Below are 22,861 nucleotides of genomic sequence, written 5' to 3'. Positions count from 1 at the left end.
ATATACTAAGTATGTGGGACCTGAGAGTGACATAAATGTTACGGAATAAGGGGTGGAGGTTGTACTGGGTCTGGCTGGGATGGATTTAACTTTCCCTGCAGCAGCCCATACAGGGCTGTGTCTGCACTTGCAGCTAGAACAGCATTGGTATCACACCAGTGTTGTGTCTACTGCTGAGCAGTATTGGCACAGAATCAGGACTCCCTCTAACCCCCCCAGAGCCAGCAGGCTGGGGGTGGGCAAGAGGTGAGGAAGGAACCTCACCAGGACAGCTGGGCTAAATCAACCAAAGGGATATTCCATACCACATGGTGTCACACTCACCAATAAAAGGTGGAAAAAGGAAGAAGAGGGGAGGGGTGGGCTCTCATTGTGAAAACATCTGCCCTCCCAAAAAATGGCTATGTGCGTTGAGGCCCTGCTTCAAGAACGTGGTCAAGCATCACTCGTTGGTGGGAAGTAGAGAATCATTTCTTTCCTCTGCACTTCCACACGGCCTTTGCTTGTTTTTTTGTTTGTTTTTTTCCCTTTTTCCCTTTCCCTTTTCCCTATAGTTACATTATTTAATTAATAATAATTTTCCCTTAATAATTATTTTTCCTTTAATTATATTATCCTTATCTCAACCCGTGAGTTGTTTCTTTCCTTTTCTTCTTCCCCTCCTCTTCTGAGGAGGAGGTGTGAGAGAGCAGTTGTGGTGGAGTTCAGCTGGCTAGCAAGGTAAAACCACCACACCAGCCTTTCATCCATCCTTCCATTCATCCACCTATCTATACATATATATGTATACCAATGTATCGCTCAACCTCTCAAAACTTAACTACACATACCCATCCCTCCATTCCCCAGTCAGAGGCCAAGAGGTGTACTCATTTCCCAGAAATACCAAGGACCCTGGAAGGACAATGCCCGACTCCCACCATGCTCTAAAACCCAGGTGTGCACATGAAAAGGACACGGCATGCAGCAGGCCTCACTTGTGACAGCATCAGTGGAGATGGGGCCCAGACGTTTCTGCCCCCACATCCCATACAGGTTGAACTTGTAGCGGCGGGATGGTGACAGCCCTGGCACGGTCACTGTGCGGGAACCACCTTCCACGGGCAGCGCCTGCGGCTGGCCTTGTGCATCCTTGTACTGCACCATGAAGGAGTCAAAGGTGCCCTCGGGGACACTCCATTCCAGCTGGATGGAGTCAGGGGTGATGTGGGAGGCTGTGAGCTCCCCCAGGTGTGGTTCAGATGGTTCATTTTCCATTTTGACTGTAGCTGCAACACAAAGGGCACAATGCAGGGCAGAAACATTTCTCAGTCTTTCCTTCCCTACCTCTGTCACTTCATTCCTCCATATTTGCATCTCTTTGTTTACTCAACAATCCATCCTTACATCCATAAATTCAATTAATCATTCCTTCATCTCTGAACTCTATCTACCCATTCATCATCTACAGAAGCTGTCCATGTAAGCTCCAAACTAACTATCCAACTGTCATCCATCCTTCTATTCATCTGTCTGTCCATACATTCACCAACAGAGTCATCTAACTGCCAGGAAACTCAACCAACCAGTCATTTTTCATTTCTTTGATGTAGCTGTTTACGTGAATGTACACCCATCCATCCATCCAGTCAATTGTCCATCTGACACTCAATCCATATTTATGCCCCATGGGCCCTCACAAGACTCCTGTCACACTCGAAACACATGGCCCACAGGGGACACGAACACAACATGCATCAGACCCTCACCTGTGATGGCATCAGTGGAGATGGGGCCCAGACGTTTCCGCCCCCACATCCCATACAGGTTGAACTTGTAGCGGCGGGATGGTGACAACCCTGGCACGGTCACTGTACGGGAACCGCCATCCACGGGCAGCGCCTGTGGCAGGCCTTGCACATCCTTGTACTGCACCGTGAAAGAGTCAAAGGTGCCTTCTGGGATGCTCCATTCCAGCTGGACAGAACTGGGGGTGATGTGGGAGGCCTTGAGGTCGCCCAAGCGTGGCTCGGATGGTGGTTTCTTTTTCGGCTTGACTTCAGCTGCAACATGCAGGTCATAATGCATGCCATAAACATGCTCCAGTCCATTTGTCCAACCCTCCAGTCTTTCTTTCAGCCTTCCATGGAACTCTCCACCAGTTTATTGACCTAACCTCCATCCATACACCATTAGACTGCACTCAGCATCCCCCCAACTGTCAATTCATCTAAACATCCACACACCCATCCCTTCATCCATACTTATGGTTTTTTTTTTTGTGTGGTTACACTTCCAACCATCCATCCACCCTTCTATTCAGCCATCTGTCCAGACATTCATCCAGATAATAATCCAGTCATCAAGCACCTTGATTTGACCAATCAAACAAACAGCCCATGATCTAGTCTTTTATTTAGCACTTTGCCTGCTGCTTCCACGTGTTCATCCAGGTTTTTCTTACTCCATTAATCAGTGAATCATTGAATCATCATCAAATTGTCAAACAGCCACTTTGAAAGGGCCATCAAATGCTCATCAGCTCCAACCTTTCATAGAATTACAAAATCATAGAGCGGCTTGGGTTGGAAAGGACCTCAAAATCATCTAGTTCCAACCTCCCTGCCATGGGCAGAGACGCCACCCAGTAGATCAGGCTGCTCAGGGCCTCATCGAACTTGGTCTTGAACACTGGGGTATCCACAACCTCTCTGGGCAACCTGTTCCAAAGCCTCACCACCCTCTGAGAGAAGAATTTCATCCTAGCCACTAATCTAAATCTCCCCTCTTTTAGTTTAAAACCATTCCCCCTTGTCCTATGATTATCTACCCGAGCAAAAAGTTGCTCTCCATCTTTTTTATAAGCCCCCTTTAAGTATTGAAAAACCTCAGTAAGGTTTCCCCAGAGCCTTCTCTTCTTCAGGCTGAGCAGCCTTAACTCTCTCAGCCTTTCTTCACAGGAGAATCCTAATTCTCTAAGACTACTGTCTAAACTTTCATCTAATCCTCCAACCAACCAGACATCTAGCAGACTGTTACACCATCCCTCCAGCCATACACCCTTCCATCCTCTCATCTAACCATGCAGACATCCAGTCATTCAAACTACTATTCAGTGTGTGAATCAGTCACAAACTTATCAAAATGTCCACCCATTCATCAGTTTATCCATCTATCATCATCCATTCATGTCTCCACTGAACTACCCATCAGACCTACCATCCATCCCTCCCATCTATTCAGCCAGTAAACTAGACACACATTTGTCCATCTGCCCATCCATCCATTTATCCATCCATCCATTCATCACTCGAACATTGCATGTTCCCATACCTCCATCCCTTCATTGTATTCAGCACCCAAGAGATATTTTGTTTTCCTACAAGTCTCAAGAGATTCATTCCAGAACCTTGCCTAGCTCCTGCACTGATCCAAACCCAAGGCTTGCAAGGAGATGCAAGTGCAGCAAACAGCAGCCCTCACCTGTGACAGCATCAGTGGAAACAGGGCCCAGACGTTTCCGTCCCCACATCCCATACAGGTTGAACTTGTAGCGGTGGGATGGTGACAGCCCTGGCACGGTCACTGTACGGGAACCACCATCCACGGGCAGCACCTGTGGCTGGCCTTGTGCATCCTTGTACTGCACCACAAAGGAGTCAAAGGTGCCCTCGGGGATGCTCCATTCTAGCTGGACGGAGTCAGGGGTGACGTGGGAGGCTGTGAGGTCACCCAAGTGTGGCTCAGATGGTGGTTCCTCCTCTGGTATGACTGCAGCTGCAACACAGCACAATACTGGGCATACATATCAACCCATCTGTCCACCTAGATATCCACTCATCCATCCACCAATGCAATTGTCCATCAGTCTGTTATGCAGCCTTCCTTCCACACACGCTTAGACACAACTCAGCAGCCTTCCAACTATTACCTCAGGTACATCCAGCCACCTGTCCTTCCGTCCATTCTTACAACTATAAACAAACCACTTTACAAACCATCTACCCACACTTCTACTCATCCATGTCTCCAGTCATTCATCCTGTTAATCAGACAACAAGGACCTTCACCAAACATCCAAGCAAACCATCAGTGATTTACACCTTCATTTAGCTCTCCGCTCACCACTCCCTTCCTCCACCAATTAATCAGAATGTTTCTCGTTCCATTAACTGATCAGATATTTCTCCAGTCCTCCATCCACCCAAACCTAAGTCTATCCCTCCATCCATCCACGCACCCACCCACCTAGAAATATATCCACTCATAGAAAACATCCACAACCAAACATCCTCCCAAAAATCTAGCCTTTCACCTTTTCTGCCACTTAACCAGGGATACTGCCAAAAGAGGTATCCCCACATCCGCAATTTTCCTTGCCCCCATCACTCCATTCCTTCATCCCTTCATCCATTCACCAGGCACAACCCAAGAGATACACCCATTTCCTAAATGGGCCAAGGACCCTGGATGGACCCTGCCCTTGCTCCCACTTTTCTCTAAAACCACAGTGTGTAAGGGACAAGGACATGGCATACAGCAGCCCTCACCTGTGACAGCATCAGTGGAGATGGGGCCCAGACGTTTCCGTCCCCACATCCCATATAGGTTAAACTTGTAACGGTGAGACGGTGACAGCTCTGGCACAGTCACTGTATGGGAACCACCATTCACAGGCAGTACCTGCAGCTGGCCTTGTGCATCCTTGTACTGCACTGCGAAGGAGTCAAAGGTGCCCTTGGGGATGCTCCATTCCAGCTGGATGGAGTCGGGGGTTACGTGGGAGGCTGTGAGCTCACCCAGGCGTGGCTGGGATGGCAGGTCCTCCTTTGGGAGTGCTGGGGCTGTAATGGCGACAGCAGAATACAGGGTACACAGGGGACAAGCATCCTTTATCTACTCATCCATGCACCTATTAGTTTATATGTGCATCCATCCATCTAATCACCCACCCATCACTCAGCTCACCCATCTATCCATCTTCCCATTCCTCCATTTGTTTTCCCAATGTCATCCATCTAATTATCTTTTGCCAGTTAATCCAGCCTGCCAGCCTTCCACAATTTTGTATTTGAGTCCATCCATCCATCTATTAGTCTTTCCACCTATCCTTGTATCCTTCCATCCAATCATCCACCATCTTTCCATGCCTCTTCTCCCTCACACATGTTCATGGATACTTGAACACAAATAACTAAGCATGTAACCATCCATCTAGTCATTCATTAAGCAATCTGATTATTCATCCAAGCACACATGCTTTCACCCATCTATGATTCCATCTATTCATCTATCCATCCATTCATCAGTTCACCCACCCATTTTCCCATCCATCCAGAAATCCTTCCATTCAATCCCAACCATCTGTCCCACTATCCACTCAATTATCAATTTATCTACCATCTCATCAGCCAGTCACATAATCATCTAATCATCCATCCTTTCATACAAATCTCTCCATCCCTTGGACCTTGCATGCACACAAGCCTACCACCAAATCAAGGGCCAAAGGCTGTTCCTATATCTCTCAAGGTCAAGGACCCGACATGGAGGTCCACAGGGAACATAGATGGAGCATGCAGCAACCCTCACCTGTGATGGCATCAGTGGAGATAAGACCAATACGTTTCCGCCCCCACACCCCGTACAGATTGAACTTGTAGCGGCGGGAAGGCAACAGCCCAGGAACAGTCACTGTGCGGGACCCACCATCCACAGCAAGTGCCTGTGGCTGGCCTTGTGCATCCCTGTACTGCACCGTGAAGGAGTCAAAGGTGCCTTCAAGGACGTTCCATTCCAGCTGGACAGTGCTGGGTGTCACGTGGGAGGCTGTGAGCTCGCCCAAGCGAGGCCGCTGTTGGGGTTCCTCCTCTGATGGGGCTGCAATGGTGGTGGCACAATGCAAGGCATAAACATCTATCTGTGTGTCCATCCATTCATCATTCCATGTGTCCTTCCTTCCTTCCAACCACACCCAACTTGGATACCAAGAGCTAGTGAGCCCGAACACCTGGGTTTCCCCAGTGCTGCCAGGAATCACTTGGGGGTACCTGTTTTGGCCATGGCACCTTGAGGCTCAGTCAGCTCCATCTCATACAGATGCTCCCAGTCTATCGGGGGCTCACTGGTGCCACCTACCCCTGCAACCAAAAGAGCAGTATGGGGTTATTAGATGCCCCCATGCAACGCTGTCCCCACCCCTGTCCCTGTCACCCACCTGCAGTCACCAGGGATGTGTAGGACTTGGAGACGCGCCCCTGCACCACGCCATGCACCTCCACCCGGTACATGGCCCCTGGCACCAGCCCTGGCACCCGGGCCACTGCTGTGTCCCCTGGCACCCGCAGTTCCCCCTCGGCCCCCTCCAGCTCCCCCAGGGGCCGGTAGCGGATCACCACAGTCTCTGAGTGGCCCCGCAGCCCATCCAGGTCCACAAGGGCCTCTCCGGCAGCCCCTGGCATAAGCTGGGGCTTGGGGTGGGGACTCTGTTGGAGGTGGCGGAGGAACTGGTGGCGCAGCGAGGCTGGGCTGCGGCGAAGCAGGTAGGAGAGGATGGCACGGGCTACTGCAGGCACTGTCTGGTTTCCCCGGAGAGGGAAGGCCGTGGCCCGGAGGTGGCTCTCCAGGCGCTGCAGCAAGGACCCATTGTAAGACGAGAGCTTAGCCCCCAGGTCATGCAGAGATGGAACACCTGGGAGCACTGGGGACATGGGAGATGCTGGGGAGACCGGAGACTTTGGAGATGAAGGTAAAATGGGGGACTGTGGTGATGCTGGGGACTGTGGAAATGCAGGCGACCTTGGGGATACTGGGGATGCTGGTGCCTCTGGGGACCTTGGGGACACTGGTGACCATGAAGATTCAGGGGAAGCTGGTGATGCCGGGGACACTGGTGACACTGGAGACCTCGGGGATGCTGGTGACCTCGGGGACCCTGGAGATGCTGGGGATCCCGGTGACCTTGGAGATGATGGGGACGCTGGTGACCCCAAGGACCCTGGTAAGACCAGGGATGCATCCGGTGATACTGGTGATGCCGGGGATCCCAGGGACCCTGGGGACGCTGGTGACACTGGGGACCGTGGGGATGCTGGAGACCCTCGGGCTGATGGTGATGCTGGGGCCACTGGAGATGCCAGGAATGTAGGGGACCCCAGGGGCCCCCTGTGGGTGGGCAGGGGCTGAGCAATCACTGTGAGAGCAAAGGGGACCAGGGTCAACAGCCTGGCCCCAATAGCCCCCTTCTGCCACAACCCAGGGACCCACAGGGGGACACAGGGATGGATGGACATGGGAACAGACTAGGACACATGGACACATAGGGGCAGACTGTGGACATCTGGGACCACAGAGAGAGACTGGGAACCCTCGGACTCATGGGGAAGGACTGGGACAGACAGACTCGTGGGGGCAGACTGGAAACATCTGGACCCAGGGAACAGAGGGACGCACAGGGAGGCATCAGTAGATGTGGGGATACATGGGCCCTTGGGGACACGTGGGGTTATACGAGGGTCACATGAATCCATCAGGGCAGACGCAGATGGACAGGCCTGGGGGGACACATGGACCCACAGGGACAGACTAGCGACACACAGACCTCCGCTGGGCAGACAGACGCACGTGGACCCGCAGAGCCATAGGGACATAAAGACACATGGGGACAGACAGAGGCTGCAGGCACCACCCCTGTACCCATTCCCATCCCAGTCACCATCCTTGTCCCATGTCTGTCTCCATCCCCACCCCTATCCCCATGCCTGTCTCTGTCCCTATCCCTGTGGCTGTGACATCCTTGGTCCTGTGCAATTCCCACCCCGATGCCCTCCCCATCCCCATGTCCATGCTTGTCCCCCACACCATCCCTGTCCTCACCCCAATCCCCATGCACATGCTGTCCCCATTACTGTGCCTGCATCATCCCTGTCCCCATGTCTGTCCTTGTGCTATGATCGTTCCTGTCCCCGTGCTGAATGTTGTCCCCATCCATGCGTTGTTCCAGTCTCCACCCCCATGTTGTTCCCATCCCCATGTTGTCCTGGCCACCATGGCCATGCTCTCCCCACCCCTGTCCCACCCCCAATCCCTGTTCTCACCCCCATGCCCATGTCATCCCCATGCCCATGCTGTCCCCATACTGTCCCCATGCCTGTCCCAGTTCCTGTCCCCAGCAGTCCCTGCCAGGGCAGGTGGCACGTACAGGTGCGGACGCGCAGGGTGCCAGGCATCCCGAGGTGCTGGTCCCGCTGGGCCTGGATGAAGAGCTCGAAGGCGCTTCCAGGCACCAGCCCTGTCACCTCGAAGGTGACAGCAGAGCCAGGCAGTTCGTGGGTGGCCATTGCTGCTGGTTCCTCCTGGGGAAAGAGGACATGTCAAGGACACGTTGGGGACACCCAAGTGAGACCTGTTTCTGAGCCAGGTAGCGGGCAGGTGGCCACAGTCAATGGCTTCTCCTGGAGTTGGGGAATGTCTTGGAGTCACACTGGGGACATACTGAGGGCACCAAAGTGGGGACGCAGTGGAGACAGTGGTGAGGACACCTTATCCCTGAGCCAGGTAGGTGGCAGCATACAATGGTTTGTCCTGAGGCTGGGGGATATGTTGGGGACACCTCAGGGGGGCTACTGGGGACACACTGGTAACACCTCAGTGGGGACATGTCCTGGTCCCTAAGGAGGGCTGCAGGCAGATCGTTGCAGCTCATTCTGGGGATATGGGGCATGCTGGGGACACCCTGGAGACACATCACCATTCCCAAGCCAGGCAGCAGAAGGGTGGCCACAGCTATTGGCTTATCCTATGGACAACAGATGTGTTGTGGACATGCAACAGATGGGTGACACCACTGTGGCTCACCCTGGGCACAGGGGACACAAAGGGGAGATGTCCCCATCCCTGAGCCACAAAGCAGTGTGGTGACCTGGCCCCTGGCTTGGTCTGAAGACAACAGACACACTGGGGACATGTTGGGGATACAACAAGGACACTACAGAGGTGTCCCCAAAAGGGTTAGCAGCAGATGGCTATGGACACCAACTCATCCTGGGGACAAGGGCCACATCGAAGACATGTTGGAGCTACACTTCCACACTGAGGATACTGTTCTGCTGGGGATGCATCCCAATCCCAATCCCAATCCCAATCCCAATCCCAATCCCAATCCCAATCCCAATCCCAATCCCTGTCCCTGTCCCCATCTTACCATGGGGATGAGGGCCACCTGGTAGCCATCCACGGGCATGCTCGGTCGAGGCCAGGTCACACGGAAGGATGTCTGGTTGCGTGCAGCCAAGCGTGGTGTCACTGCGGGGATCTCTGCAGGGACACAGCCCTTTTGGGAGGTGCCAACACAGGGACGCTCCGGGGCACCCCAGGATGGGGCAACCACAGGTTGGGAACAACATGAGGACACCTGGGGATGGGGACCCATGGAGTAGGGACACCCTGGGGACACCACAGGACAGGGCACCCAGGGGATGGGGACAACCACAGGGACGTGGAAGGCGTGCCCAAGGAACAAGAGTGCCCAAGCCATGGGGACACCGGGATAGTGGATATCCCCCAGGACCATGGGGACACCCAGAGCACTGGAGACTCTGAAGAGGGGCTGGGAGCGAAACCAGAAGCACTGAGGACCCCAGGGCACTCTGTGGGGGACAACCAAGAGCACTGGGATGGGGACACTGACTGAGTGCTGTAGAACAGCAGGGGGCACTGGGGGACAGTCAGGGATACACTGAGGTGGGGCATCAGGACCCACCATGGCTGGGGGGAGGGGATTTGGGTGAAGAAGCCGGGGGGCAGTGGGGATGCTTGGGGACACGTGGGGACACTTGGAAACGTACCGAGGGTGCAGTGGGGCCCACCACGGCCGGGGGGGCAGGCAGGTGTAGCACAGGATGGCCCGGTGAAGCCGGTGAAGCAGTGGCAGCGGCCAGCCCGGCAGCGGCCCTGGTCACTGCAGTCGAGGGGGCATCGGGGCTCGGGGCAGGGGAGGCCCCCCCCACCCTCCCCCAGTCGGCACCCGCACCCGCAGCCCCCTGCCTCAGGGGTGCTGCACAGTCCCCGCGCTGCTGTGCGCCCTGCAGGGATGGGCATTGTCCCCCTGGTCCCCAAGCGCCCCATGTAACCCCCCTCATTCCACCCCCCACCCCCCCATATTCCTTCATAAGCCCCCCATGTCCCCCCGTTTATGTCCCCCCAAACCTCCCCCTGTCCCCCATACCCCCTCATATCCCACCCCTGTTTCCCTTGTCCACCCCCACCACGTTCTTCATTTCCCCCACATTCCCCTGTACCATCCTATACTCCATGTCCCATGTCCCCCACATATCTCTCACGCTTCCCCCCACATTCCCCCATATCCCCCACGTCCCCAAACATATCCCTCATGTCCCTATCCCCCATGCTCCCCCCCATGTCCCCCCATATTCCCCATGTCCCCAAACATACCCCCATGCTCCCCCCCAGGTCCCACCCATATCCCCCATGTCTCCAAACATATCTCCCATGTCCCTATCCCCCATGCTCCCCCCCCCCATGTCCACCACACCCTTCCATGCCCCCCACACACCCCCATATGCCTCCCATATCCCCCCTACCCTCTCCATCCCCATACCGGTGCCGGCCTGGGGCCCCCCGTTGTCCCCGCACTGCCCCTGCAGCGCCCGCACTTCTCCCTCCAGCTCCCGCAGGCGCCCCAGCACTGCCTCCAGTGCTGCAGCCCCACAGGGGAGCTCTGGGGAGCCAGGTGGGGGTCCAGGGGGGGGCCCTACCCCCCCCTGCACCCTTCGCAGCGTCAACACCAGCAGCAGTAGTGGCAGCCCCAGGGTCATGATCCTGCGGGGAGGGGATGGATGGCACCCACAAGGGGGCACGGGGTCGCATGTGGACACCCGGGTAGACCCACGGATGCCCACAGGGATACGTGGGGAAAACATGGGACTCAGACACCAGCAGGGACACATGGATGCCCACAGCACCCATGGCAGACACACATGGGACACAAGGACACCCATGGAGGGCAGAGGGACACCCACGGGGGACACATGGCACCCAAGCAGCCGCCCAGACCAGGGGCATCCGGGGGAACCCGTGCATGGAAACAGAAACGGCAGCCACCCCTCCTCCCCCCATACCCCCATGGCAGCACCCACCCATGGCACCTGCAAACCACAGCACTCATCCATAGCCCCCATGGCAGCACTGCCCCACAGCTCTGACCTGTACCACCCACAGCAGCCACCTACAGCACCAATGACCCACAGCATCCATGACCCATCCATGGCACTGCTCCACAGCACTCAACCATCGCAACCACGACACCCACCCACACCATCACTGCCCCACAGCCATGGTGTCACTCCCTGCCCTCCCAGACCCTGAGGGCCCTGTTGCCCCATAGGGACCTGAGGGAGCTGGGGGCTGTGGGGTGGCCCCAGGGCTTGGAGTGAGTTGTGTGCACCAGTACTGCCACCAGTAATGCCCCAGTTTCCACTAACTCCAGTAGCTTCATTCCTCCAGTGCCTAGTAACTCCAATAACACCAGTAATCACCAGCAAATGCCAGTAACCCCACCCTCCAACAACCCAGCAACACCAGTAACATCATGAACTCCAGTAAAGCCAGCAACACCTACAGCATTAGTAACTCCAGTAACACCAGCAGTGCCAGCAACGCCAGTGATGCCAGTAATTCCAGTAACTCCTGCAATTCCAATAGCTCCGGCGATTCCAGTAGCTCCAGCAGCACCAGCAAATGCAATTAGTCCAGTAACACCAGCAACACCAGCAGCACCAGCAATGCCAATTACTCCAGTAATGCCAGCAACACCAGCAGCACCAGCAATGCCAATTACTCCAGTAACACCAGCAACACCAGCAGCACCAGCAATGCCAACAGCACCAGCAATGCCAATTACTCCAGTAACTCCAGCTACTCCAGGAACACCAGTAACGCCAGTAATGCCTGCAGCACCAGACCCTACCAGCCCCTCTGGTCGCTCTATGACCCTGTCCCACGGTACCTGCCCGGCACTGCTGCTGCGCCCAGGCAGTCGCAGCAGCTGCGGCTGCAGCACAGGGGGGTTGGGACCCAGCCAATTGGGGGCTGGGGGCGGGGCTGGCCCAGTAGGGTTCGGCCCAGCCCAGTTGGGCCAAGCCGGGGCCCACTGGTTCTGCTCAGCCTGGTTCGGCTCAGCTCAGCTCAACCCAGCCCAGCCCAGCCCAGTGCAGCGCAGCCTGGTTCAGCTCAGCCCGGTTCTGCTCGGCTTGGCCCGCTTAGGTTCGGCTCAGCCTGCTTTAGCCCAGCTCACCCAGTTCGGTTTGGTTCTGTTTGTCCCGGCACGGCGGGCGGCGGGTGCAGCAGTGCCGGAGCGGGGCGGCTCCATCCCTTTCATAGCTCTGGGCCGGGCGCTCCGCCAGCGCTGAGCTCACGGCGCGGCCCCACCGCAGGTGCCGCCGGGCCGGGGCAGAAGCGGGCTGGACACTGGACAGCACCAGGCTAGGCTGAGATGTACCCACGACAGGAACGGGGCAAGAACCTGAACAAGAGTGGGGCAGGACCAGGATGGACCTGGGGCAGAATTGAGGGGCCCAGCACTGCTCCCGCACCTGCCCCTCCTTGAGCTCCGGTGGACACAGGGGGCCTTGAGCCCCCCACCGCCTCCCCGTTGCCCTATGGGCTGGGGGAACCAGCCCCCCCCCCCGCTCCGAGCGGGGCCCCCAGCCTGGCCACGGCCCTGGGATGAGCGGGACCGGGCGGGATCGGGCGGACCCCGGGGGGGGCCTGGGATGTGTTTACGGGCAGCGGTCACCGCGGCAACCAAACATCTGGGCGGCGCGGCCAGATGTGGGGTCCAGCTGCCATAGCAGAGCGGTGACACAACGCGTGGGGGGGGGCCAAAGGAGGGGGAGTCCACGGCTCCCAGCGCTCCCAGGAAACCAGCACAGCCTGCTCCAGGGCTCCCCATGCTCCCAGTAACCCAGCACTGCCTGCCCCAGTGTTCCCAGTAATGACAACCAGCCCCAGTGCTCCCAGTATCCCAGCATGGCCTGTCCTGGTGCTCCCAGAAACCCCAGCCCTGCCTGCCCAACAGCTCCCAGTGCTCCCAGTAACACAGCACAGCCAGCCACAGTGGTCCTAGCATTGCCACTATGTCAGCATAGCCAGCCCAGCTGGTCCCAGTATCCTAGCACAGCTTTCCCTAGTGCCCCCAGTAACTCCAGTGCTGCCAGCCCCACAGCTCATGATGCTCCTAGTAACTCATTGCCACCTGCCCCATGGCTCCCAGTGCTCCCAGTAACCGCAATCCCCCCTCCCTCTGTGTCCCCCCAGCCCCAGCTACCCCATGGCTCTGGATGCCGTCCCACAGCTCCAGGTCCTGCCCCATGGACCTAGGGCAGTGCTGGCTCAGGGAGGCACGAACACGAAGCGGGTCTTGCCGGGCCTGTCCCTGTCCCATCCCCAATGCAGTGGTGCAGTGGGGCCAGGCCATGGGCAGGGGGGGACCATGCCCTGGGGCCACACTGTGGGCTTGGCTACAGAGTGTGCTGGGTTTGGGGGGGGGGGGATGAGCTGGGCCATGGGGCTGTGCTGCAGTGCTGTGCTGTGGGACTGCAGAGCTTTGCTATGGGGCCAAGCCTCGGGGCTGTAGGACCAAGCTGTTCTATGGGGCTATGCCTTGAGGGGGGAAGGCTGTGGGACTGTGCTGCGGGACCATGCCGTGGGGCTGCGCCACAGACGGGGCCGGGTGGGGCCATGACTCAGCTTGGCCCTGGGCCCCCCCCTCCATGTTCCCCCCCCGCTGTTGTTGTTGTTGCTGCGGGACACGGGGCAGGGGGAGTAGGCTCGGCTTGGGTCCACTGCGTGGGGGCTGGAGACACCCGGGCGCCTGAGTCCCTGGGGGACAGTGGGGTGTGAGGTGCAGGGCAGGGTTCTCCACATGCCTGCGTCCCCCAAGGCTGGAGTTGTGGGGCAGAGCAGTTGTGGGGGAGGATGGATGTCTGGGTCCCTAGGGCCTGGGGGTGTGGGGCAGAGCCGGGGGGGCCGGACGCCCGGGTTTGCTGGCGTGAAATCGTGTTTTGCTCTTCGCCTCCGGCCGGGCGGGCCCAACCCGGCGGGGCTGGGGGTCACGTGTGGGGCTGGGGGGTGAGGGGGGGCATAGGACATGTGAGGTGCTGGGGTTCACGTGCAGGGCTGGTGAGTATAGGATGTGGAGAGGGCAGCGGGGCACGTACGGGGCTAGGAGGTGGCACAGGGCACGTGGGGCTTGGGAGGACGCATGGGGCTTGTGTGGGGCTGGAGAACACGAGGGAAGTTGTGGGGCATGGGCACATATGGGGCTGGGGGGAGAAAGAGAGGCTGGGGGGGGTATTAACACATTTGGGGCTGGGTGTCCATGGGCATGTGAAGAGCTGGGGGCACATGGGGCTTGTGTGGAGCTGGTGAGCACAGTGTGGGGGGGGCACGGTTTGCATAGGAGCATGTAGGGCAGATGTTGAGCTGGGCATGTGGGGGGGGTGCAGCCCTATGTGGGAGAGAAACTGCTCTGGCCCAGCCCCACTGCTCTTGCTGAGGAATTTCCTTGGCTTCCAACAACAGCCTGAGGGCAGGTGGCTGCTGGAGACACTTGGGGGTCATGGAGTGACCCCGGCCCTATAGTACCCCCAGGACTACACCACGATTCTCGCCTCTATGCCCCATGACCCCCCCATCCCACTGAGCAGAGCTCAGCGCCCTGCCACATTGCCCCTGTGTATGACAGGGGTGTGTGAGTGGGGAGACCCACCCATACTGGGAGGCTCTTGAGGCTACCCCACATCTCCTCAGCACCACAGGGCCCTGGCCATGCTGCCTCTCAACCCACATGCTAGGACAGGGACCTGGTACGGCTCCAAGTACCCCCAGGGCAGGAGATCCCTGCTCTAGGCTCGGGTAACTGTTGGTCCCCGCAGCCCCCATCACCCTCCAGGCACAACTGGGGCTGGTAGTCCCTGCTTGGATGTCCCCTGCTGTGGTGGTGGCACAGGGACAGCCCATCCAGGGCTGCTGTGGGCTGAGCTCTGGCAGCCTGTGACACTGAGTCAGGCCAAGGTTGGGGGGATGCTGTGGTGGCCCCATGGGCTCAGACATGGCCCCAAAGCTCCCGCTTCCTCCAGGGTTCACTCACTGCAGTGTTCCCCAGGGGATGGCCATTCCTGCAATGTCCCTGTCCCTCCTGACAGGGCCACCAGTGCCTGGCAGGGAGGAGAGAGACCAGCTGCTGGGATGCCAAAGGGCGGCCGTGGTGCAGCTGGCAAGGGAGGGAGCGGGGGGATGGTGGTCCCTGCAGTCCCCTCAGGTGATGGCTGATCTTCAAAGCTCCCCTTCAAGTGGCCACCGGTCCCCTCAGTCTCCTTGGGGCCTCAAACCCTCAGCTCAGGTGCCTGCTGGTGCCTGAAGTCCCCTCAGGTGAGCAGCAGTCCCCACAGGACCTCCTCGATGACCGTTCCTCTTCGCATTACCCTCCGCTGACTGCTGCTCCCTGCAGTCCCCTCAGGGCCCACTGGGTCCCGCAGTCCCCTCAGGGGCTGCAGTCCCCCCTCTTCCTCTGGGCACCCCTTCCTGCCAGGTCTCTCAGCAGTCGGGGCCCCGCATGCCCAGTGCTGCAGCCTCCCGGCCCCACGGGGAGCCCAGCCTGGGGCCCAGCACCCCCCAGCTGCGGGATCCTTGGCCCCGCGGGGCTGGCGGGTGGTGATGCCCTTCAGAGCTCGGCTCCCTTTCTCTACTGCTTCTGTTAACTAGCCTGAAGCCCTGAAATTAGCCCTGATAATTTCTGCAGTGCTACGCTCAAGCTGGCCAAACCCTCCCTGAGCCCACAGAAACCTTTATAAAAGGCAGGTGTTCTTGGCAAAAACATCAGTGGTTTATTGTCGTTTTATCCATGCCTGCAGCTCCCTCAGATCACCTCAGAGTGCAGTGCTACTCGGTGCCGTAAACACAACTTGTGTGCACTTACCCTGTGTGTAACAGGCCAGGTTAAGCACAGCTATTTCTGGAATATGGTTAATGAAAGCAGCTTTTAACAGAAATATCTAGAAAGTGACAGTGGAAGGGGTGCAGCGTACTGCCTGCTGACAGTACCGTTATCATACTGAACCTGGAAGAAATTGCTGTGGAGGACTGGCGTGCCTGAAGGAGCCTCAGCAGGTGCACAGGTAGTGCCATGAGGTACAAAGTGATTATGTGTAACAGGTGAGGAGGTCTCAGACTTGCATCCTCGTCCATTATGCAAATAACAGCACAGCTTGAGTACCACATATTTCCCTGCTGTGGCTCCGTGCTGAGACGGTCTTGCTCCTGCTGGTGCCTGGAGCTTCGTCACAGCAGAGGGAGGTGGAGGTTGTGCCTCAAGGTGGGGCTTTGAAGCAGACAGGGCTGCCGTGCTCAGGAGGAAGCTGCTGGGCTCCATTCTTCCGTTTAATGGCACTTCCTAAAACAGGAGAGGGTTGTGGGATGGCTCTGGGGAGCTCCCCAGCAGGGATTTCCCAGGTACGCAGCAGGGCAGAAGGGGCCTTACCTGTATCTCCGCACCCAAAGTGCACCAATCACAACCACAGCTGCCAGCAGAGCAACCGCAAGCCCTGCGATCAGCCCAGCATTTGATTTCCCTGAGAAACATAAGCCCGTCAGCTCTCCTGCTCTGCTCCATCAGCACGGCTCAGGAGCCCCATCCCAGAGGCACCTACCCCAGGGGATGAGGAGGCTGCGGGTGCCCAGGCTGCGGTGGTGAACGCGGCAGGCGTAGCTGTGCCCATCACGGGGGGGCACGGTCAGGACGCTGTAGATCTGGTAGGTGAGGTCGGCGTTGGGCAGGACAGCGCTGGTGTTCAGGGCCGGACCCGGCGGCACCTCGTGGCCATCCCGCAGCCAGGCCACGCTGATGGGCCGCGGGTAGAAGCCGGTGATGCGGCAAACCAGCAGGAGCTGGGCTGGGCCAGCCGTGCGGGCAAAGACGGTGGCAGTGGGCGGCTCTGCGGGGCGAGAGTGAGGGCCAAGGGGAGCCCAGCAGGGGCACTGCTTACCCCTGTTTTCAGAGGGAGGACTTTCGGGTGGCTGTGCCAGGGCTGAGGAGGGTCTTACCTTGTCTCTCCAGATTTGCCTTCCCGTACTCAATGAACCTTTCCAAAATGTCAACACAGGTGACATTGAGGAGCACTTGTATCAGCTCATTGAGGGTGGTGGCATTGTTCAACAAACGCTCAGCGTTTGCTGACATCTCATTATCTGACACCCGATCCCAAGTTCCCTTGTTCAGGTGGAACCAGATCAAGTCCTGGCCCTCGTAGGCAATGCCAAGGAAGGTCCTGGTAGTCCTGTTGGGCTGGAGCTTGCAGCTTATGGAGGACTGGAAGACGAAAGGGTCTGGGGGAGACAGGATGTGGAGGGTAGAGGGCATATGTGGGGTGTTCAGCATGCCCCTCGGGAGCCGTAAGGGGTCTGCCTGAGTTGCGTCTCCATCCCCAAAGGCTCTGGAGAAGCCTGGCCCGTGGAGATGCCCACCAGCCTTGGCTCATGCCCGAGGGGTCACTTGGAAGTGGAGGGGGGGACTGTGGGCACGTACAGGACACCCTGGTGTGCCTGATGAGCGTCTGCACCAGGCTGTTGAAATCCCGCAGGTATGACTTGATGGAGCTCTCAATGACATCCCAGTCACCTTTGGGCAGGGCTGGACGCAGCCAGGGCTGGTGGTAATGGATGTCCCCGGTGCGTCTGTCCAGGGAACCAATGTTGATGTCCCCCACGAGGGCAAGCCCCCCCACTTGCATGGACGTGGCATTTTGGAAGGTGACGAAATGGCGCAGCTGGAGCATGTGAGAGCCTGCTGGAGAGGGGGGAGAGAGCTGGGGAAAGTGATGCCACTTTTGTCATGCCCTGACAGCTTCTTGGGGTCCCCTGCAGCCCCCCACCACTTCAGCAGCCCCAGCTCTGGCCCCCCAGCTTGACCATGGCCCTGTGAAGGAGGACATGTGGAGCTGGACAGAGAGTAGAGGAAGGGGAGCAGGTTGGGGTGAGCTCCTACTTACCCTCCGGCTCTGCCCACATCCCAGGGAAGAGGAGGATGGGGAAGAGGAGAAGGCAGCGGGGCTGCATGGTATCCACAGCAAGGCCACAGGCAAACACAGCAGTTGGAAGATGGAGCTGTGTGGGCTGCTCACTTCTCCCCAGGGTGACTCTGACATCAGTGGTGGCACTGGGTGGCACTGGGTGCCCTGACAGCCAATGGAGCTGGCGTTGAGGTTTCGGGGTGGGCCCTAAGGTGTCAAGAGCTGGGCTGGGACACCCAGGGCTGCCAGGTCTAGGGGGCTGGGTGGGTTCTCCTAGGGCTGCCGTTGCACCCCAAGACAATGAGGGAGGCAAAGCCTGGCCTTGCGCCAAGAGTCCCCAATCCCCTGAGCCAAGCACTGAGGGGACTGCGGGGAGCAGCGGTCAGCGGAGGGTAATGCGAAGAGGAACGGTCATCGAGGAGGTCCTGTGGGGACCGCCGGTCACCTGAGGGGACTTCAGGCACCAGCAGCCACCTGAGCTGAGGGTTTGAGGCCCTGAGGAGACTGAGGGGACCGGTGGCCGCTTGAAGGGGGACTTCGAAGATCAGCCATCACCTGAGGGGACTACAGGAACCACCGTCCCCCCGCTCCCTCCCTCTCCAGCTGCACCACGGCCACCCTTTGGCATCCCAGCAGCTGGTCTCTCTCCTCCCTGCCAGGCACTGGTGGCCCTGTCAGGAGGGACAGGGACATTGCAGGAATGGCCATCCCCTGGGGAACACTGCAGTGAGTGAGCTTTGGAGGAAGCGGGAGCTTTGGGGCCACGCCTGAGCCCACGGGGCCACCACAGCATCCCCCCATCCTTGGCCTGACTCAGTGTCACGGGGTGCCAGAGCTCAGCCCGCAGCAGCCCTGGATGGGCTGTCCCTGTGCCACCACCACAGCAGGGGACATCCAAGCAAGGACTACCAGCCCCAGTTGTGCCTGGAGGGTGATAGGGTTCCCTGCCTGCAGGCTGAGCTTCCCGGGGTCACTGGTACCACACTAGAGCTGTTCACAGGAGCCCAGCAGTCCCTCAGGGATCCAGGTGGTTCCCCCAGGGTACCAAGGGGCCTTGGGGGGCGACAGCACTGGGACCACCCGCCCTCAGCCGGAGAGGGACAAACTTCCCCCTGCCTGTGTTTCAGTTCTGCCTTTGCCCCCCGCATGGGGCCCCTGTGAAAGGGGAAGAGAAACTGCAAGCTGGGGGAACGTGCCTGGGGATGGCAGATAGGAGCAGTGAGGGAGATGGGCTGGGGGCGTGGCTGTCCCTTGTCACCGCATTGTCCCCGTGCCCAGCACCCGACAGGCGCTGCAGCACCCCAGTTTTGGCACGATTGCCCTGACCCGAGCGGGGACCCTCTGCCACTGGTTGGGGTGTGTGGGTGTGTGAGGCTGTGGTTGCTCATCGCCCCCTCCCTGGGCAGCCCCATTCCCAGGGTGAAGCAGGTGGCACGGGACTGTCCCCTCCACTAGGGGTACAGATGGAGCAGGGGGAACACAAAATGGAGGCGTTTCAGCTCCGCTCCATCCTGTACTCCCCAACCTCCAGCCCAGGCCCTCCCTAAAACCCCTGCCTCAGCCCCATTGGTGGAGTGCTGCTGCCAGGACCCCATGAGTGCTTCCTCCTCCCGCCACCCTGACTGCTTCAGCCTCACCCCGAGCACCATGCGGCCGCATCACCTCCTCTTCCTCCTGATTCTCTTCTGCAGGACATGGGCAGAACCAGAAGGTAAGTAGGAGCTCTGGGACACCCCCACCCACCCATCCCTCCACTACAGGACTCCACTGGTACCCCTGGCAAGGGGGCATGGCTAAGACCTTCCCCTGCATGGGGAGGACAGTCCGCAGCACCAAGGGGTGCTTGCACCCCACAGCACCCAGAGGTGCCTCCAGGCCTGGGCTCACTGTCCTGCCCAGCACTGGTGCAGGGGCTTCGGTGCCTGAGCAGCCATAGGGCTGGGGGATCCCCAGCCAGGCCTGGGGTGCCGGGGTGCCCTCAAAGGCATTGTCCTGCAGGCACCAGGGGAGGGTCTGGGCCCTTCGTTGTACTGTGGGAGTGCCTGTTTGCTGGGGAGCTGCCCTGGTGAGAGGTTGCTTTGGGTGCTGCTGTCACCTGGAGCTTTTCGCCACAGCACCAGGACACCCTGAGTGTCCTCCCATGACAGCAGGGAACCAGGTGGGACCAGAGGGGTCCCTTGGGCATGGGGGTCACTGTGGTGTGGGGCACAGTACATCCCTCATCTCCCCTCCCCCCCTCTCTTGAAGCCCCATCCCCTCTCCCAGCAGAATCACAGCTTTTCCAGCTGCTCCAGACCTTCCTCCTCCCCAGTGCCGACTCCACCGAGGTGGCTGGGGTGGCTGTGCTGGCAGACATGATCGTCTACTCGCTGGACCCGGACACCTGGAACGTCCACATCTGCTACCCCTGGGTCCACCAGGCCATGGCTGAGGGTGATGTAGCGAAGCTTATGTCCTCCTTCAAGCTTGGCGAGCGCAATGTGATCCGATTCATGCACGAGATGGTCAAGCAGGTGCAGGCGGAATGTGAGTACGGGGAGAGCTGCAGACGCAGCACCCCTTCCCACCAGGGCAGGGTTTGCAGGGTCGTGGCGGGGGGTGACAGCCTCCAAAGGGCAAGGGAGGCTCCAGCTACTTGGTGGGTGTGGAGGCAGTGTACTGAAATGCCCTGTAGACCAGGGAGCTGCTGCCAAACTCACCAGGGCTGCAGGACCCGCACAGCGCTGATCAGGGAAGGAGAAACATGGAGGGAAAATTTGGGGGCAACACGGAAGTAGAAACTTGGGGGAGCACTCTGGGGGGCACAGTGGTGCTCAAACGCCCAGCCCTTATGCTTGATCTACCCTGACAACTCATAGGGTGCGCAGGGTCCTGGAAGCACAACCCCACCGCCGATGATGCCCCTGCCCACACCTTCCCAGCTGCCCCCACCTTGGGCCACCCATGTCCCCATGCTCACAGTCCCCCTCTGCTACCTCTGCTCCTTGCAGACCCTGTGGTGTTCCAGCTCCGCGCAGGCTGTGAGCTTCACCCCAATGGGACGAGCCGCGCCTTCGCCAAAGTTGGGGAGGGCGGCAGAGACCTGGTAGAGTATGAGGTGGGGAGAGGGTACTGGGCTCTCCAGCAGTCGACCCTGCTGGCCAAGTTGGTGGGCCAGTCCCTCAACGGGATGATGGCTGTCACAGAAATGGTGGAGCACCTCCTTTACAAATCCTGCCCGAGTCACCTCCGTGCCCTGTGCAGGCATGGGAGGGCAGATCTGGAGAGACAAGGTGAGAATGGTGTGGCCCCAGCACGGCCACACCAATGCATCCCCCATGCTGGGGCCAAGTGGTGCCCCTGCTGGGCTCCCCTTGGCCCTCATTCTCGCCCCGCAGAGCCGCCCACTGCCACCGTCTTTGCCCGCACGGCTGGCCCAGCCCAGCTCCTGCTGGTTTGCCGCATCACCGGCTTCTACCCGCGGCCCATCAGCGTGGCCTGGCTGCGGGACGGCCACGAGGTGCCGCCGGGTCCGGCCCTGAACACCAGCGCTGTCCTGCCCAACGCCAACCTCACCTACCAGGTCTACAGCGTCCTGACCGTGGCCCCCCATGATGGGCACAGCTACGCCTGCCGCGTTCGCCACCGCAGCCTGGGCACCCGCAGCCTCCTCATCCCCTGGGGTAGGTGCTGGGGATGGGGGGTGGGGGTGGCTCCCACTCTGGTGTTTCCGTGTGCTCATGTCTGCTCTCCGCTCTCTCCCCGTGCCAGAAAACCCCATTGTGACTCCCACCGTCATCATTGTCATCGTGGTGCTGGTCCTTGCTGTTGCCATTGCCATCGGTGCTGCTTGGTGGTGGAGGTACAGGTGAGGGCTCCAGCCACAGGGACAGAGTCCCCTTGGACAGCAAGCACAGCTCACACTGGTCCCCCCTTGCAGGAAAGGTGCTGTGTCCGGGCAGGATCCCCAGCAATCCCTCATCTGATGCCCCGCCCCATGCTGAGGCTCCCTGCTCTGTCTGCAACTCACCTGCATTAACAGAGGTGACAAAGCGGGGCCAGGCCAGTGGGGGACAAGCAGGCCACACAGGAGCAAGAGAGACAGAAGGATCTGGTGGACAGTCCCCCCTCAAGGCACATGGAGCACTGTGCCCCCCAAAGGCTGGTCACAGGCCCCAGTGCTCCCTACCAGTGGGTGCAGAGCAAACCCCATTGCAAGGGAGGGACACGAAGGCCACCAGCCTCTGGATGTCGGGGAACAACTACAGCTGTGGGTGCCCCCACCTGCTGCAGGAGGGGACAGCCAAGAGCCACCCCAATTCCCCAGCACTCAGGGTCCCAGCAAGCCCTCCAAGACACCCTATGGCCAAGGGGCATCCCATTCCCAACCTGCCCTGTGTGCTCGCCCCCACACGTCCCTGCCCCACCTCGTGGCCCTAGCCCAGCCCCTGGCTCCCTTCCTCATCACCAAGCACCCCTCTCCTCCTCTCCTGCTGGAAGCGGTGCGGGGTGAGGGCGGCGCGGCCAGGGGAGCCCCAGGCCTGGGACCTCCAGGACCCCGAACGCCCTCACAGGAACACAGGATGGTGGAGGTTAGAAGGGACCTCTGAAGACCATCCAGTCCAACTCCCCTGTTAAAGCACGGTCACCAAGAACATGTTGTGCAGGGTCACATCCAGGCGGGTTTTGAATATCTCCACAGGAGACTCCACAGCCTCTCTGTCAACCTGCTCTGTCACCAGCACAGTAAAGAATTTTTTCCTCATACTCAGATGGAACTTTGTGTTTCAGTTTGTGCCTCTTGGTTCTCTTCCTGT

At 58.9% G+C, this 22,861-nt stretch overlaps 3 protein-coding genes across 44 annotated transcripts in view; 1 reads left to right on the top strand and 2 right to left on the bottom strand.

The window, feature by feature from the left end:
- TNXB (tenascin XB) overlaps positions 1-12,850 on the bottom strand; it is a 42,401-nt gene extending 29,551 nt beyond the window's left edge. For 7 of the 39 annotated variants that reach the window (XM_080571249.1, XM_080571284.1, XM_080571263.1 and 4 more), the window contains exons 1-12: positions 12,293-12,844; positions 10,598-10,818; positions 9,825-10,061; positions 9,182-9,294; positions 8,180-8,333; positions 6,197-7,171; positions 6,030-6,119; positions 5,572-5,859; positions 4,530-4,823; positions 3,463-3,756; positions 1,749-2,042; positions 978-1,268 (exon numbers count right to left, since the gene is read on the bottom strand). In XM_080571249.1, the coding sequence (XP_080427375.1) occupies positions 978-1,268; positions 1,749-2,042; positions 3,463-3,756; positions 4,530-4,823; positions 5,572-5,859; positions 6,030-6,119; positions 6,197-7,171; positions 8,180-8,333; positions 9,182-9,294; positions 9,825-10,061; positions 10,598-10,814 (3,247 nt within the window). In that variant the 5' untranslated portion in view covers positions 10,815-10,818; positions 12,293-12,844. Of the gene's footprint in view, positions 1-977; positions 1,269-1,748; positions 2,043-3,462; positions 3,757-4,529; positions 4,824-5,571; positions 5,860-6,029; positions 6,120-6,196; positions 7,172-8,179; positions 8,334-9,181; positions 9,295-9,824; positions 10,062-10,597; positions 10,819-12,292 lie in introns of all 39 variants that reach the window. The other 32 variants (XM_080571252.1, XM_080571271.1, XM_080571285.1 and 29 more) reach the window with 18 other exon arrangements.
- Positions 12,851-15,863: 3,013 nt separating this feature from the next.
- LOC308184255 (antigen-presenting glycoprotein CD1d-like) lies at positions 15,864-19,113 on the bottom strand. Its single transcript, XM_080571211.1, has 5 exons — positions 18,045-19,113; positions 17,101-17,382; positions 16,707-16,991; positions 16,538-16,628; positions 15,864-16,450 (listed from the first exon to the last, which is right to left on the bottom strand). Exons 1-5 carry the CDS (start codon positions 18,109-18,111, stop codon positions 16,438-16,440), a joined length of 738 nt encoding a protein of 245 aa, XP_080427337.1. The 5' UTR covers positions 18,112-19,113; the 3' UTR covers positions 15,864-16,437.
- Positions 17,485-22,815, top strand: LOC308184234 (T-cell surface glycoprotein CD1b-3-like). 4 transcript variants are annotated; one of them, XM_080571144.1, is made up of 7 exons: positions 17,485-17,805; positions 19,597-19,776; positions 20,334-20,591; positions 21,056-21,337; positions 21,443-21,727; positions 21,816-21,912; positions 21,985-22,815. In XM_080571144.1, exons 1-7 carry the CDS (start codon positions 17,712-17,714, stop codon positions 22,028-22,030), a joined length of 1,242 nt encoding a protein of 413 aa, XP_080427270.1. In that variant the 5' UTR covers positions 17,485-17,711; the 3' UTR covers positions 22,031-22,815. The 4 variants fall into 4 exon arrangements, with proteins under 4 accessions (XP_080427270.1, XP_080427269.1, XP_080427268.1 ...); XM_080571143.1 differs by having other exon boundaries at positions 17,488-17,805; positions 20,313-20,591; positions 21,816-21,906; XM_080571142.1 differs by having other exon boundaries at positions 17,494-17,805; positions 20,313-20,591.
- Positions 22,816-22,861: the final 46 nt, after the last annotated feature.

The sequence above is a fragment of the Anser brachyrhynchus genome (assembly GCF_964034855.1).
Source record: "Anser brachyrhynchus genome assembly, chromosome: 30".
NCBI classification, from domain to species: domain Eukaryota; kingdom Metazoa; phylum Chordata; class Aves; order Anseriformes; family Anatidae; genus Anser; species Anser brachyrhynchus.
Note: the sequence above shows the minus strand (reverse complement) of the source record. Positions and strands in the feature narration are given on the sequence as shown.

Excerpts from the sequence above, each read along its gene's own strand:
- LOC308184234 (XM_080571142.1), top strand. The coding sequence starts at position 17,712 with ATGGATGTCCCCGGTGCGTCTGTCCAGGGAACCAATGTTGATGTCCCC. Across the intron at positions 21,338-21,442 it reads GGCAGATCTGGAGAGACAAG|AGCCGCCCACTGCCACCGTC; the intron begins GTGAGAATGGTG and ends CTCGCCCCGCAG. Across the intron at positions 21,728-21,815 it reads CAGCCTCCTCATCCCCTGGG|AAAACCCCATTGTGACTCCC; the intron begins GTAGGTGCTGGG and ends TCCCCGTGCCAG.
- LOC308184255 (XM_080571211.1), bottom strand. The coding sequence starts at position 18,111 with ATGCAGCCCCGCTGCCTTCTCCTCTTCCCCATCCTCCTCTTCCCTGGG. Across the intron at positions 16,992-17,100 it reads GGCAAATCTGGAGAGACAAG|AGCCGCCCACTGCCACCGTC; the intron begins GTAAGACCCTCC and ends CTCGCCCCGCAG. Across the intron at positions 16,629-16,706 it reads CAGCCTCCTCATCCCCTGGG|GGAAATCAAATGCTGGGCTG; the intron begins GTAGGTGCCTCT and ends TATGTTTCTCAG.